The sequence below is a fragment of the Eleginops maclovinus genome, chromosome 15 (genome assembly GCF_036324505.1).
Source record: "Eleginops maclovinus isolate JMC-PN-2008 ecotype Puerto Natales chromosome 15, JC_Emac_rtc_rv5, whole genome shotgun sequence".
Classification (NCBI taxonomy): domain Eukaryota; kingdom Metazoa; phylum Chordata; class Actinopteri; order Perciformes; family Eleginopidae; genus Eleginops; species Eleginops maclovinus.
The window spans coordinates 20,183,390-20,200,481 of record NC_086363.1 but is presented as its reverse complement, the minus strand read 5'-3'; the positions used below and the strand labels follow the sequence as shown (position 1 = coordinate 20,200,481).

General features: G+C 41.0%; 1 protein-coding gene across 4 annotated transcripts in view; it reads left to right on the top strand.

Annotated features, from left to right (window-relative positions):
* epha7 (eph receptor A7) overlaps positions 1-17,092 on the top strand; it is a 79,390-nt gene that overhangs the window by 7,510 nt on the left and 54,788 nt on the right. For all 4 annotated transcript variants that reach the window (XM_063902025.1, XM_063902023.1, XM_063902024.1 and 1 more), the window contains exon 4: positions 12,027-12,182. In XM_063902025.1, coding sequence (XP_063758095.1) covers positions 12,027-12,182 — 156 coding nt within the window. The remainder of the gene's footprint in view (positions 1-12,026; positions 12,183-17,092) is intronic.

Genomic DNA, 17,092 nt, shown 5'->3' with positions numbered 1-17,092 from the left:
GACTTTAATTAAATGCATTATGTCAACAGATTTGCTAACTGTATTAGGTAAATAAGTTGAAATAAGAAATATCAGGTTCAAATTATTTGTATTGCTTTCAACTAACCTAACCTACAGTTATGTGAAATTTGTTGACAGAATACATTTAATTTAAGTCAACGTTTCAGTTTTTCAGTGTGTCTAAATTGTGTTTGTGTCAGTGAAGTTATTTCTCTTAAAAGAAATGGTGAGATTGTACACAGATTCCCACCGACCATTATTTAGGGCTGTTTCAAAGAACAGGGGAGTGATGACTCAGCAGTATCCAGGTCTTGGAATCTGACCTGCCCGTCAAAATGCGCTGCCTCATGTGAATAGACAGAATCCAAGTAAACAGTCCTTCTCACACACACAAAGACACACGGTCAGCTTAGAGATTCTGTCAGGGAGACCCCTGCCACTTTGAGTCAGATAGAGTTATTTCCAAGGTGACGCAGGGGTCCGTATGTGGCCATGCATAAGGTCGGTGAATATTAACTTCATTTACACATGGCTGCAGACCGGCCCAGCGCCACAATGGAGGCCTGCCTATTTAGTAACATGAGCACCCCGGCTGACAGGACACTGTCAAGACGGAAGATGGATGATCGCAGCAGTTGACCCCTGATCGTCTGAAGAGTCACCTCTCCGGCCCCCTCTCTCTGCATGACAAAAGTGCCCCCCCCCCCCCGTAGTGCAGTGTCCTCATCTCCACTTGTACTAACAGGTTCAGACATCTCCATCGATCCTTGCATCCATACCTTTTTGCAATTCTAAGCTCTTGCCCTTTTTAGCTATCCAAACTGTGGCACAGATGTCTCTGCTCAGCTGCTGACTGCGTGAGAGGGATGTGATCAGACAGCCGAACTCCATGTCAGGAGACAAAGTCTTTGATGTTCTATGTTGTGTCCCTTTGGCATGAGGGTGAAAGTGATATGTGACTGGGGCCCCGGGTCTGAGGGCCCTGTAGTGGAGCTGCTCCTCTGGGAGGCTTCAGACCTCCAGCTCTGTACTTCAATCTTCCTTAAGAGGAAAATCAATAACTTATTACACAACTTCACATTTGTCCCACCTACACCCAGAGCAGAAGACTGAGGATTTAAAATGTGCCGACGATGGCTCTGTTGCAGGAAATTCTCAGTTGCTGCCGGAGATTTCTGTATTTGAATGCAGTCTGATGGCAAAACAGGTGGAATCCAATTTTAGCATTACCACAGTGGGATGATAAACAACTTATCTAATTATTGTTTTAATGATGTAATCGCCTGCCATGGATTTAAAAATGTCAGAAAAAGGCAAAAATGAACAACAAGTTCCCAGAAAATGACTTGTTTTATTTCTATTTATCTAAAATATCTGTGAGGTGTTATACTAATTGGGGTGTGTGTGTGTGTGTGTGTGTGTGTGTGTGTGTGTGTGTGTGTGTGTGTGTGTGTGTGGGGGGGGATGAGCAGCTAGTTTGACATTGTTTCAGTCCTTTCTGTCACAGCACTGGGACCAGGGGGCTGTGGCGGGGGATTTGGATTGGCGGGGGCTGGGTCAGTAGGGTTGGCAGGCATTGGCACAATTGAGAGATAATACTCAGCTGCTGACTGGGGACATTTTCAGTGCCGATTTCGCTTGGGCTGCAGGGGGCTTTGGGTCAGTCAGACCTTTGGACCCTGCTTTCATCCCCTGAATGCAGAGACCCCCCCCAGCAGAATGGTCTTTAGCAAAGCTCCCTTTTTATAGCTGACCACCTCATCCAGTAAAAAGTAGTAGTCTGGCCGGGCCAGAAGGCCCGCTCTCCTGTTTCCATGTGAGTTAAATGAACTAAACAAAAGGCGATTAGGAAAGGACATTTTCCATGTCACTGGGAATCCATTTCAAAAAGCCCACTCCACATGATCGCCTAAACGAGCCGAGTGCTTTCAGAAGATCATGATTTGGCTCCAGGCCCAGTGAGAGGCTTTAAAAGCTGTCTCGTGATGGGTTAAATCCTAAAATACCCATCATTTTTACCTTCAAATTCATGCAGTTTAGCAGAAAGAGAAAATAAGTTTTATTTCCGAGGTTTTTTGCTTTTTTAATTGCCATCAGCAGCGACTCTAACGGAGCTGAAGCGGTTGTCTTTGTGAGATCATTTTATTTCCTTCTCTCGAAACGTTTGCCTTTGTTTGAAGGTCTTATATTTATCCTCAGAATGAAACTATAAGCAGCTTGAAATTATTCTGTCACTCAATTCTCTCTGATGTTCATGTCTGTGACTTCTACTGAGTCTTTGCTACTAAATGTAAAAAAAAAAAAACGAGTTATAGTTGAAATGTCTGAGTATTTTCCTAAAACAGCTGCTCATGTTAGCTTTAGCTTTTCAGTTGTTAGGGACTATTTCCAGCTGCAAATTAATATGCATTTGTTTCTCAAGGCAATATTTACAGGGGCAAGGGGATGTATTAGGGATTGACTCCAAATGAAACTGGTATAGTTTTGTTTTTTTCATGAAATGTTTCCACAAATAAATCTTTTCACCGGCAGATTTAATTTTACATGACTATTTGACATGTCTGCCTCCTTTACCATGAATGGAAGTCATTCGTAGTATTCAAAGCATTAAAACATTTTAATTTACAATTTAAACATCTTGATAAGCTGATTAAGTGTTCATTCATTCGTTTTATCCAACTTGTCCCATTTTTACCTTACACTTTGTTGAGTAGCTTTGCTATGCTCAGCAGCTAGCATGAGCGTTAGCTTACAGTTCAGTAAAACTTATCAGTGTCTGGCTTTGATCTTTGCTGCGAACAACCGGGAGGCACTTCCTTCACTGTTCCCTGCTCAGAGGGCAAAGCTGCGTGCCCTCCAACACCGTGTAAGGGAATGCTAATCTTCTCTTTGTTTCTCATGGAAAGCTACTTATCTCCCGCTAAGCACAGGTACCTCGGATGAATGGGTCGGTTGTCTAAATGTGTGGAGTGTAGCAGCAGCCAGACAGCCATTCCAAGTATGTGTGTGGTGAAGGGAGGAACCTGCACAATATGACATCACATTCTTTAACCCTTAAACCTACGCTCCTTTAATCTGATTGTGGCTTTATGTGGAGGTGGTCTATGCTACCTTCTACTTTCAAAGCCCCATGCGGTTCAAAATGAAGTTGTTTGGATGGCATGACAGAGAATCTCTGCACGGCCTCAGTTCTTTTCCTTTTCTTTATGGGATCTGCCACTGTTTCCCCGAGCTGCATAGGCGCCTCGCCTCTCATAGGTGGGAGATTATCATGTCTGCAGACATTAACCCAGCTGCTCAGCATCTCTCACTTTATTCAAAGACTCAGGATGGAAATACAGATCCACAAACACATGCTGCTTCTTACTCTTGACATAGTTTCTCATTTAAAATCAACGTTTCACCAGTTTATTTTTTATTTAATATAATTTAACATTTGCAGATACCTCTGTATCAATATTGTGATGATTATGAAGCGTTGGCCATTAATGCTTAAAAAGTGATATGGATTAAATTAAGTGGATGGGCATGACATCACTTTACTGTAATACAGCATCTAAAACCATGAACATAATTGTGATTATGATATCCAAAAGCATCTCTTACTTGATTCAAAGAGGAGAGAAGACTCAGGACTGAAAACTGTGTTTGAATGAGAGAAAAAACACAACATTTCTTGAATACAATATTAGAATAATGTTAAGATGATGAAATAAAGAAGATGCTATAAACCAAACGTCAGCAAGCACTGCAGTAAGCTTAATAAATAACTCATGTCTTCCTTCAAGGTGCACTTGATTTCTCCAAAAACCTTTGCAGCTACAAAAGTCCACACATCAGCCGCAAGACGAGATCAATTGAGCTGTCCTTTCAAGAAGAAGAAATACTCTCAGCTGGGCTTTTTCCCAGCTCTGCCTGCCTGCCTGCGTGGCTGTGAAATTACTCACAAGATGTACGGCCTCTTACATTGTAGGGGAAAACACCACAGGCTCGAGTCCATAAAAAAAGATGCAGCCATAGTTCAGCATGCATACAATGCCAGTAAACAGAGCCTGATGAATGTCCACACCAAGGCCTACTGTTTATTGAGGCAACGAACATAAGTCACATCTAATCAAAGCAGCACACACAGACAGCTGCATTAATGCTTCCGGAATAAGTTCAGTGAGAGATATTGACATCCTTCTCCACAGTCGGAACGCATGGTCATGGTCCTAATTGTATGCCCTGAAAGTAAAACCGAAGCAGTATTTGGGTTTTTAAATAACATTTCATGGTTGTCTGAACATCCAGCTAGACACAGGGCGTTTTGAAATAGCTGACAGAGAATGTATATGACAGTATTAACAATGGCTTGCAGTGTAATAGAAACAATCAGACGTGATTCAGGGAGAAAAAGCTTCTGTTTTTCACAGGTCTCGCTAAGATCAGAATCCTTTCTTTTGGCTCTAACTTTAACAGAGTTCCTCATTTTAAATCAACAAGTGCCAACCTACCAACAAGCAAAAAAATGGAGTTCCATGGTTCCTATTAACGCCCTGCCCCCTTCTTTCTGTGTTAGAAAGCTCTGCCTGGCCACAGATTTAATATATGAAAAGTTTGCATGAAGGAATATACATCATATACTCTTTAGGCAATCATCCCAAAGTGAAGGGCGTACAACTAGATGTTGACATAAGAACCATTAAGGGATGGCAATATGAAGAAAATAATATATTACACTATTTATGAAAAAATACCAATATTGTGATGATTTTGAAGGGTTACACAATGAAAAAAAACCCATCTGTTGTATGGTTTAAAGTGTGTTGGCAAAAAATACAACAGTTTACATTTGGAAAATGACATCCCTTATTTTATTTTAATTTAAAACAATGAAAATAATTGTGTGATATTATGATAACCAAAGGATGATACTTAATCTCATATTACTTTATCAATATAGTAGACCTATTTTTAGTCCAGGCCCCTATCACTGATGTGCTTAAGTGGCACAAACTCCTAAATCTGGAGCGTAGTAGCTTCTTTAAAAAAATAAAAAGAAAGAAAGAAAGAAATATTCTAAAGTAAAGGCTCAACAATCAGCTTTTTGTTCCGGAGGAAATTGCTTAGCTGCAAAAAATATTTGTGTAACCATGTAGCTATCAGAGCTCAATCCCTCTGCTCTTAGTTCCAGAACACCGAGATGGTTTAGATACCGGAACATTTCAAATAAAGCAGTCCTTTTCAGGGGAATGCTTAGAGGTCAGCACAGCGTTGGATGTTAGCATCATGCAATCAAAAGACTAGACAAGGGGAGGACACACACTCTGTAAAGCCCAGCGACAGCCCCCCTGTCGTACCAGGCTGTGTTTAGAGTCGAGAAGACATTTCCATATTGGATCGGCAGCGGCCATGGCAAGCGCTCTACGTAAAGCAAGGCTGCTCTTTTGAAATAAGAAAATAAACTGTTTCCTTTATCACGCTTGACCCGTTCCACCTGGCATTCATCAGCGGCGGGGCCCGCATGTTGGTCCTGTCGGCTGCTCTCCTCCCTCTGCCTCTTTTATCACTCTAATGGGGTGCTATCTCCAGGCTGCTCTCTCCGGGTCTCCGCAGCCCTTCCACACGCATTCTTTCCACATCCATCCCGACACACGGGCGGATTTAACACATAATCAGGCTGGACGGGGGGGCAGCTGGAGGAGAGGGAGGCCTGGCCCTGACAGGAGTAATCATGCTGGGACTGCGGAGACAGAAAGGCCCTCAGTTTTCCTTCTCATTTTGACTTCTCTTTGGGAGTCTGCTGAACACTCTGGGACTTTCCCACATTCCCACACTGTGGCTCAGTTTGAGCTCTGTCTGCAGTGATATCGAAACAGATTGGGGGAGAAACTCAATCTCCCAGCAGTCCTTGGTTTTTGACCAGCTAGAGTTCTCCGAGCTCAGGAGTAATAAGCAAAAAAACCTTGATTGGATTTGTGGGTTTTAAAGCATGCAAGGAAGTTCAGTTTCCAGTTTCTCTTCAAGACAGGACGTTGGCACCGATCCCATACTTTTATGATATTTTACTTTTTCCACAAGGGTCTCAAAGTCTACAATTTGTCTTCATAAACACATGGATAACAAACCTTAGCTGCAATCCTGTAAACACAAACACCCAATGGAGTGCAAAACCAACCAGAACAATGGTCAGAATCAGACACAGCATTCTTGTTCAACTTAGAAACAGAAAGGGCAAATTTGAAAGCCGATCTGCCAGCAGAGCCACAAGATTAACTGAGGGGGAAAACACTAAGTGCCATGGTGTCACCCCCCAGACAAGGGAAATAATTATCTTCTATTTTGGCCGGGAAGGGATGTGTCAGACTGTGGCATAAGGAGTCATTGCCGCTCCTCCCCCACACCTCCCTCTGCCCCTCAACCCGAGTGTCATGACATTGCCAACGCGTCAGAATTTAGATCCAAGAATGTGGATATGCACAGCTCCCAGGGAATAGAAACAAACTAAGATTCTTAAAAATACAAAACTCTGTGTGTCTGAATAAGATACGGAGACGTTGTTTTATTCTGCGGGCTGAGATTTAGACACTAAAGTCACAGGAGCATTTGATTATCTCCATCCCACTACTCCGAGGAACACTTCTTAGTCGGGCTCCTCTTCCTCTCTCTTACAAAAATTGCTGACTTCAGCTTGCACCCCCCCCCCCCCCCCCACACACACACACATCACTGAATGAAAGTGCCTGACCGCTGGAAGGAAATTACAGATGCTGGCTCTTTATCCTGCCGAGGAGCTGGCTGGAATGTAAGACTTGTATTTTTTCCCCTCTCTGCTTAACCTCAGCCCGCTCCTCTTAGGGCTGACTAATTTCTCAGTGTCCTAAATAAGACGACTGTTGTGTCTGCTGCCGAGCTTTTTTATCAGGCCGTGTCAACAAGTACAAACTATTAGTCTCCCCCGGTCTGTGCCAGAAGAGGACCAGCCCCACTCAAATGGGCCCTTTTTTTTTTTTTTTACAAAGTGACTCTCACACTCGTATCCTTACAAATGTAATTACACTTTGGACTTTAAGTCAGTGGAAACAGCAGAGAGTCTGGGCTTTATACAATGTTTCAACACTTCTGTGTGTCAGTGTTTGTCAGTGAGGTGTCAGCCTCTCCTCTATTCAGCACTCACAGATGTTTCTACTCAGAAGGAAAGATAAATAGATACTTTATTCATTCCAATTTGGGGAATGATTTTGTCTCAGCAGCAGGGTTATCAGTATTACACAAGTTAAAACTATTCATAAGAAGTAAGATACACATATATTAATAAAAACAGCTATACAAATATATACAATAGAAAAGACTGGATCACCAGAGTATCTACATCAGGGATATCCAAACTACGGCCTGGGGGCCAACTGCAGCCCGTTGTCCATTTTGAATTGGCCCTCAGCCTATTCCAAAAGTCTTATGAACATGGCCCACACATGAATCTCCTGCTTTTCTTATATTGTACTTCTTAAATATACATGTAACTATATATTACACTGCAGGATTCATGTCTTCAAATAAACTGAAGCCTAATAAATTCAGTCAATTAAAGTTGAAAACATTTTTTAACTAATCTATTTGCATAACCAGCTTGAAATATACCCTTCCTGTTTCCCCTTATTATAAGCGATCTGAGGCTTCTTTTTTAATAAATCTGATCTAAATAATACACAGTATAAAGAAAATACTGAATTTGAAAAATATAATATACAATTGGAAAGTGTTGCTGAGGGAAGATCCGACAAAGCACCCCTCACTCACTATCATCTCATCTCCATGTCACAGAATGAGGGTGTCTCCTCAGCATCTGCTGCCAGGAAACAGGAAGTCCCCAGCAGCGAGTTGGCGTGCAGTGTGCTGCCGCTGCGGCTGCTGGAATGCAGGGCTGGGACGGCCGTGTTTGTACTTGTCACTCAATGCTCTACCGTTGGTGGGGAGAGCTGCAGAAGCACTTAGTTCCCTGTGTCATACAGGCATTGGATTTTTGAGGCCTCATTTGCCGCCTTGTTGCTTCTGTAAACATTTCCGGGTGCCAAACACAGTGGGACACACTGGTAAACACCCCATCGGCAGCGGGAAAAGAAACATAGAAAATGAACAGTGTTGTGCTTGAGTTAAAGGGCAAGTCCACTTTATTTAAACAGGGCTTTTATTTTCCAAGTTTCTAATTTACCAAAGTATTTTCCTAGCTTGGGGATCATGGCAACAGAAAATTCTCAAAGGAGAAGAAACGCTATCAGTCAGACGACCAGACAGCTGGTAAACAGCTGACGGGTACATTAGCACGAGTTCTGACACTGGCTATGTTAAACAGATTAGGTATCCGTCACAATTAACACTTTGCGGGTCTTTGCTTTCAGTTTGATGCCATGAGATGTATATAATGCTAAAATGTACTGCTGATACCATGGCACAGTGATTCAACTAATTGCATTTTTATATGATGGTATGCCTTTGTGGTTAAACTCTGGAAAAAGACGTCCTACATTACTAGCTTGGAATTGAATGTGGAAAAAAACTTCCCTGAGTGTGATTTTGTACACAGTCCCTGACAAGTACATGTAAATCCACATGATTAAATATTTCCAAAGATTTAATGCATGAAGTATATTTTATATCTGCAGACTTTCCCAGCAAATAGTTTTAAAACATTGAGTAGAAACAATAGTTGTTTTAAATGTCCAACAAAACTGAATAAAAACAGGGGGGAACAAAGATCTGTACACTAAAAAACTGAAACGTTGACTTTAATTCAATGTATTCTATCAGCAAACTGCACATCACTGTATTAGGTTAGTTGAAAGCAATAATATTAAATTGAACCTAATATTTCTTATTTGAACTTATTGAAATTTTTGTTTTTGAAATAATCTAATGTTACGTGCAATTTGTTGACATAATACATTTATTAAAGTCAAGGTTTTCAGTTGTGTATGTTGTCTTGGAGTTTAAAAATGATGTAGCCTTCCTTAGTGATTTGAATGCTGTTTAGCAGGTGATGAATGATATTTATTTGCACGGTATCGGCCGGTACCCTGAGTTTGGATACAGCATAAGAGATAAGTGGTAATATATTTGAGTTATTTGGCGAAGTTGAGTCTACTCTCAAACCCTCCCCTTCCCCGCCTGGTGCTCATCTTAATCTGGGCTGTGGATGCTCTTGTATGCTGGAGAGGGGGTCTCAATGGGAGACAGCGGCGGTCCCAGCCGGGTGCTCCGCCTCCGCACGCCGGCCACCCAGCAGATGAGCTCTCAGAAAAACCCAAAGACAAACAGACACGTTGGCTTATCAGAATGTTTAAACAGCCCAGCAGAGTGGAAGAAAGTATGCTCTTAAATGGGATCCAGCCACTCTCTAACCTGCTGCAGAAAGCCCTTCATTATCAACATAGAGGGTGTTTACCCTCCACCTACATGTTTTCTTTTGCTATTTATACAATGCTATCACTCATCCGCAGTGAACACGCAGTAAAAAGCAGCTCGATATGATGAGCATGCACTGTGGACTGTGTTTACGCCTTCTGCCCGGTCAGCATTCAAGACCCACCGCGCTCAATCTCCTCGTGGCTCTGTTTTCAATTACCGGCTCTGAAAGGTAAAGAGAGATTAGAGATACAATCATGTCTTTTTTTTTCTCTTGGAAAAAAAAAAGTTCTTGTTTCACGAGGCTGTGGCAGAGCGATAAATGGAGAGTGACAGGGCTTTCATGTCGCTGAAATAGGGATACCCCAAGCCCCGGCCTCTTCATTTGTGCCGCTGTGGAAGTGGTAAAACAAGAAAACTCAGATTCCTCCATCCTTCTCATTCCGGACCTGTCACAGGAGGTGGTGGCCAAATGTATTTTCCCCTGGAAAGAGAACTAAAGAAATCGCAGAACCAAGATCTGTTTTGGGGGGAGAGTCAGTATGACAATCATTGCTCTTTTCCTCCTGTGGCATGAAAAATGCATTTCTTTGTATAATTTGATAGCTTGTATGCGAAGCTATTCACAGAAGTATAGAATTCTCACAGATTAGTTAAAGAATCATGTGGCCTGGATTTGCAGCTTTACCAGGCTGAGCTCTGTTCTGCACACAGCCCGTCACATAGGTCCACCTCAATGAAGAAACTGAAACGCTGACTTTAAGTAAATGTATTATGTCAACAGATTTCACATTACTGTATTAGGTTGGATGAAAGCAGTAATAATACGTTTTACCCTGATGTTGTGTTCAGGTATCCCGTGACCCGTTTCAAGTTAAAATGATATAATAAATACCCTTTTATCGGAACAAGGCTTCATGATATCCTCCACAACAGCTATATAAACACTCCATTTAATGGTGACAATTTTAGTCAAGTCTGAGGGTCTCCCAAAAAGAAAGTGTATAATTTGATTTTCGGGTCTGCATGGGGTGACTCTGGGTCAAATTTGGCCCAATTAAGATTTTTCTTTGACTTTAGACACTTATAGACAATTGCATTCTAATATTACTCTATTATAGTCCAATAATAAAATGATCCACTGTCTTCACTTTAGGGAATTGAATGAATGAATTTAAACACATTTCTTACTTAGAAATGTGGTGTGATGTGTTTTCGGGCCATACAATATTGGATTGTACGGTTATGAATGCATAACAAGTTATTTATGATGTAGTAAAAACAACATATTTTTTAGTGTTGTCGACTTGGTTTTTTAATTCATGGGTCAAAATTCACCTGCGAACACCATGAATGGAAACAGCTTTTGAACACAACACAAGGGTTAAATAGGTTCAACTTCATATTGCTTTCAACTAACCTAATGTGAAATCTGTTGACATAGTACATTTAATTAAAGTCAATGTTTCAGTTTTTTAGTGCTCCAAGCCAAAATACCCAGAAGCAGGTTCAGACATTATATTTTTTACTGGAATTCAAGCATTAAAACAACAAACACTTATCATTCACACTGAGGGTTGTATGAATCAGTATTTTACTGCATTTACGTTCTGTGTTTGTCATTACTTGCTGTCAGGGGAGTTGTTACTCATCGTCAGGTGGGTAAATAATTTGGGTGTAATCGTTAAATGGCGATTTCTCCTGAGAAGTGATGAGTCAGTCCGTCTCTGACGTTTGTTTATCGTCTTGGTCAAAGTTAGAATGTTGAAGTGATCCATGAGCTGGGCTGGATATTAACTCTTATCTATGCTGAAGAATGCTTCCTCTCACACATAGCACTCGTTGTAAACGAGGGACCCCTATTCTGTCCCCCCTAGGGATTCATCAGAATAAAAATAAACTTGTTTTTTTACATCTTGAAGTAGTTGTAATTTATCCCAGGCGAATGTCTCATCCTGAGATTTGTGACGCTTTTTCATGGCTCTTCTGCTTGCCGAAGGGGGGGCAGGTTCAGAGGAATACCTGCTGATTCATGTGAACGCAGTCATTTGTTCTGTCATGCCCTCCTCCTGATGGGAACTAAGGGTCGAACTGACAGTGTTTGCAGATGATTAATATCACCTGGAGACATTCAAGGATTTGTAATGAATTTGATTTGTGTGAACTGAAAATAAAAGCATCTGTGGAGTTTCTTTTTGAATTGATTTCTTATACTGATTATTTTATAGTTATCAAAATGATTTGTTAACTTCCTGTAAGACATCCTCATCAAAAATGTAGGAATATTGGTATTAGTAGTTTATTTTGAAATTATTCAGATATTTCAACAAAAAAATATATGTTTTGTTTTAATTGCGGTTAATATTTTTTTATAGGATCAAGTCTTTGAGATTGCAAGATGAATAAGGGTACAGGAGTATTTTAGAGAAGAAAAACAAGTTCAGTTACGAATATAAGTTTTTTACTTAGATTTTCTGATGAAAAGTTGTATGATTTTACCTTTTACACTTATTCAAAAATAAATAACTATTCGCATTTAAAAAGGATTAAAAAATATACGGTACAGTAATACTGTCCATGTAGAAAGTGCTTGTATTTATTTGTCCTGTCTTGCCCTCATCCTATTTTCTGTCCCTCTCCAGCGTGCGGCCGTGGTTTCTACAAGTCTTCCTCCCAGGACCTGCAGTGCTCTCGCTGTCCGGCGCACAGCTTCAACGACCGCGAGGGCTCCTGGCGCTGCGACTGTGAGGACGGTTACTACCGGGCCCTCTCCGACCCCCCGTCTGTGGCCTGCACAAGTAAGTCAGCCTCAGCCGTTGCTAGGGAAACACAGCGCAGATCCCTGGATAGGATGTGAATTTAAAAAGCCACACATGCAAAAGGAAAATCAGTCCAGAGCCCAGACCTGCTCAGTCGGTCTGCAGAGGTCTCAAGGCAGTCCCAGTGTGTCATTATAATTATGTTTGCAGGCTTGCATGTCTGTTTTCTGTCTTAGCTGGTTGCTAATGATGAGAGGAGCAATTTGCCATTTCCCGTCTGAAAGATTGCAATTACAGTCAGCGGCGGCAGCAGCAGCCTGCGTCTTCATCCGTCCTGGCCAGTGTAACAGCTCTGTGACAGCCATTGATGGCTTATTTACACAGGCCGGGGAACTCTGCAGGGTGGGGCTGATTTGCTCCAAATCCCTTCTGAAACAAGTTTATTTCAAGGTGCTCCCTGCATGCTTTGTTTTTGTTCCTGCTTCCTCCTGCTACTGTGCAGCAGGAGCCCAGCAGGGAAATGTTAGCACTGTGCTTTATCTGTGGAGGTAAACAGCACCCTAAACATAATCTGTGCACCTTATCTGTGTGCTTTCGTTCTGCTGATAATGTATCACAGGACTGATGATAGGCCCACAGGCTCCGGGCTGCTCAATGCGCACCCTCGACCTTGCTTTTTTTAACATATCTATTAAGATAAATAACATTTAAGATTGTGCTCATTTATTTTGTACCATTTTCTGCTGATTAAAAACAACAAAAAGAGATATGCATATTTGAGTATGCCTGATATACATCCTGAGCAGTGGCACTTTTTCCCTGAACACTCAAAGTAGGCCAAGCTAGAATCATGTGTGTGTGTGTGTGTGTGTGTGTGTGTGTGTGTGTGTGTGTGTGTGTGTGTGTGTGTGTGTGTGTGTGTGTGTGTGTGTGTGTGTGTGTGTTTGTGCTGCTTATATATTGTGCAAAAAGTAGAATGTTATTAGCGCTGCTTTGCCTTAAATCAGAGATTCAAAGAGATGATGTTATGGATTGAAGTATGGATTTAATGTTTTAAATAATATATATATATATATATATTTATATATATTCTACGTCATTTAGTTGTGTCTTTAAAGCTTTTTGAGTAGTATCTCTGTCTCTGCCTGGGAAATATGTATCCTCATTTATCAAAATTCTTTAATTGCACTTGAAAATAATCGTTATGATGGGCGGATGGAAATTAAATAAATGAGCATATAAAGCCACTAACAACATATTTTAATTAAAACATTTGGTTAGTTAGAGCATAACAAAAAAAATGATAAAAACATTAAAAGTTTTACACTCATAACGAGCTTTGATTTCACAAAAAATGATCCATCATTCAAATATCAAACTTCTATTTTGTATTTTGCCTTATTCTTCTTTCTTCAGCTACAGCATTTAAATATGAAACACTATAAAAACGCTTCTTAATATGGATAATGACAAATCATAATGATCAGCTCAAACATTGTATGAAGTGGAAGGTGCAGTTCTCTTCTTCTCTTTAGCCCGTAGGAAAGGGCGTTGTCTCACTCTGATTGGTTGGAGTGGAAACACATTAAACTGCTCTCAGCTCCAACAGGTGATCTGAATTACCTTTAGTACCTTTACTCTGGCAGCTAAAATTTGTTAGAGAACCAAAGAATAGGGACTGCTTCAGACAGATTCTGTGCTGACACTTTATATCAATAGAGGTAAACTTTGTGCTCCTCAGCAGGAGAACATGTCTGATGGATGCTTGTAGTGAGATTCCTCTTGCTCTGAGTCTGTAATGATGGTGTGTTTAAAGGAAATGTAGTGTCATTATCAAAGGACTCTCACTAGTGGCTGCAGCCGCTGCTGAGGAGAATGAGTTATAGAGTCTTGCTTCACATAAAGAGGTTATGCAGCTATTTTAAAGTCTAATTGTTCAGGTAAAAATGATCTGATCTGCAGGAATTTAAAATGTCCCAGTGAGCCCATTTCAAACATGTTGAAGTTCTTTAAAGAGCTTTGGATTTGTCTGCTGAACTGTTTCCCATCAGCGTTTGACACAAACAAGGACATAACTCAGGCTAAGCTAATTTGAAGCTGGCCAACAACCACAAACCGCCGAGTCTCTGTGTAGAGGAGAGGCAACCACACAGATCAGCTCTGAGAGACAGGTCCATTACTCACTGCTCCAACCACCCTCATCGGATGTTAACGCTTCACTCCAACATCTCCTGATTATCAAGGGCAGGACTCGCGTGCACCGCTAAGAAGAACAGGAGAAAGTGTCCACTTGTTCGCCGTGTCCTCTGGCTGTTCCCCTCTGGGTAATCACCTTGGCCAAGTAGCGTAGTAATTACTGAAGTTGCCTAATGCACACTTTCCATTATTCATTTTCATTAACTTCGGGTCTACACTTGATGACCCCATACCATTATATGTAAATATGTATTTTTAACTTCTTGTATGAATAACTTCGCCCTCCTCCTCATCCACCCGGCGCAATTTTTGCACGGCTTTCCGTACGTGCATTTCCTCATTCATCGGCGGATTAAGTCGGTGTGACCAATAGACACTGTGATTTCCTTTTTCAAGCCTTATCCAGACCAGGAGTGAATAGTAATTGAAAATGAATTTGCACTGCCTGAACAAATACCTTGATTGACAGATTTTTTAAAATAGGTTTCTAAAGCTACCATATCGGTGGCCTTAGCAAAACAGAGAGCTGGATCTCTGGCACATAGCGATTAAGAATGTGTCTATGAGGATTTGAGAGAAAATGAGAAGAAGATATGATGTAAGGACACGGAAGTCTAAATCCACGCTGAATAAAGATGAGGAGAGAAGTTCCCAAAAACATGCAAATATATAATGTAGTTTAAAGTAGGCTATGTGTTGGGGAAGGAGGAAGAAGTGCTGTTGTGTTTCAAACGTTTGTTCATGCCATTCATATGCAAAGTTGAGAAAATGAGACATATGGGTGCAGCCATGGGGAGGCATTTTCTGGAGGCATACACAGACAGGAGTGTTTGACAGGTTTGGGGGGGGGGGGGGACATAAATCATGCAACAGCTGTGAGCAGTGCTGGGCAGAGCTGGGGGCTGAAAAGGGTAGTTATGAGAAGACCCCTCCCGTGCCCCTTAAAAATATGCCTGCTCAACAAGTTGATGTCCGTCAGAGGGTCCCCCCTTGCCTGGAGTTGCTGGTGGGGAGGGGGAGCTACCAGATATCAGAACCACTCTTCAACAACTGAAACGTTAACTGAATTAGTAGAAAGCAATAATATTACGTTTAAATAGGTTCCACTTAATATTATTGCTTTCTACTAACCTGATACAGTTAAATGAAATGTGTTGATATAATACATTTAATTAAAGTCAACGTTTCAGATTTTTCAGGCCAGTCCTAAACTCCCAGATTCACCTCAACTGGAATAAAAGTTCAATCCACAATGTCTTCATTCCAAAATTCCACTGGAAATTCTTTTTGGAGCAATAATAGTGGAAAAAATAATGTCTTACAACACTTATTGAAAAGCTTGGCCAAGGAAAACAGTAAATGTCATTACAAAACAGAACACAGAGAAGTGTTCGGGCTGTAGGCCACAGTCAGTCTGCCAAACCCTCCTCCGGTCTTCATATCTAACCGATTCTGAGTCCGAGCATGGAACTGCTTGCCTATCTAGACTCTGAAAAACAAAAAGAAAGCCGCAAACAAACCATTAGGATGGACGTCTCTGTGTAAGCCCACCTAAATGATTACTCACATAAAAAAATACATTCAGACATCAAATGATGTATAGAGTTTGAATATGTATTATATGTACTAATAGATAGGAAACAGCTTTATAGATGGCTTAGCAGATAGCTGTGCATTTTCTAAATTGGATTAACACTGCTATTACTGCACAGTAGATTTATCTGACCTGATTATTCCATCCATTCATTATCTATATGCAAGTTTCTTAAGGGGGGAGGGGGTATGTATTCAAATTCAATATAAATGATAACTAGAACTACAGAAACAAAGAACCAGATTGAAACAAACCATATTTTAAAGATATGTGCTTGGAAAGAACTCAACATATCTGGAATGCCAGACTAGTTTACTTGGATGTTATAATTGGAAATGATAAAATGTCAGAGCACTTATCAATGCAGTTGAGGTACACACATTTTAAAACATTTGACACAGTCTAAGGAATGTTTTTCCTGTAATTCTAATTTATGTCCACATGCCATTGTGCTCTCCAGAGGCTAACATGGGATTTTAGCTTGCAGAACACAATTTTTGCTAGCAGCAAATCCATTATTGAATTCCGTGGGGTGCTGAATGAAGTAGTATTGAAATTGTGTTTATTACAACAGCAGCCAGGGGCCCTTCAGATAGAGAACAAAAAAATATTCTTCCACCTCTTCTTCCCTTCTGCATTGGCTTCCCCTTATACTGCAGCCACATCATTAGAGGCTGGGTCACGGGGTCATAACACACATTTGTAGAGTGAGGATTACCTCATGGGCGATTTGAATACCACTCACCCCTGCTGCCCCTCTCCCAACAGCTCCCCAATTAGACCCACAGCCAGCTAATAGGCTGCGGAGGGTTAAGGCGGCCCGGAGCACCTCTGAAGGCCGATAAGCGCCGGATTCTTCTCTCCTAAGCTCGGATTTACTCAGGTCTCACAACTCCACATATAGTGGAGATGGGCTTTGAAGCATGACCTAAAAAATGATCCGCTAATAAACTATGTTTCTTTAAAATGCTAGTTTACAGTTTATTGTATTGTACATTGGTGTTTTTTGCACTGAAATGTAGACTTTAATTAAATGTCATACTTCAACAAATTTCACTTAACTGTATTAAGTCAGCTGAAAGCAATAATATTAAGTTGAACCTATCTAAACTTGATATTATTGCTTTCGACTAACTTAAAACAGTTATTTTAAATCTGT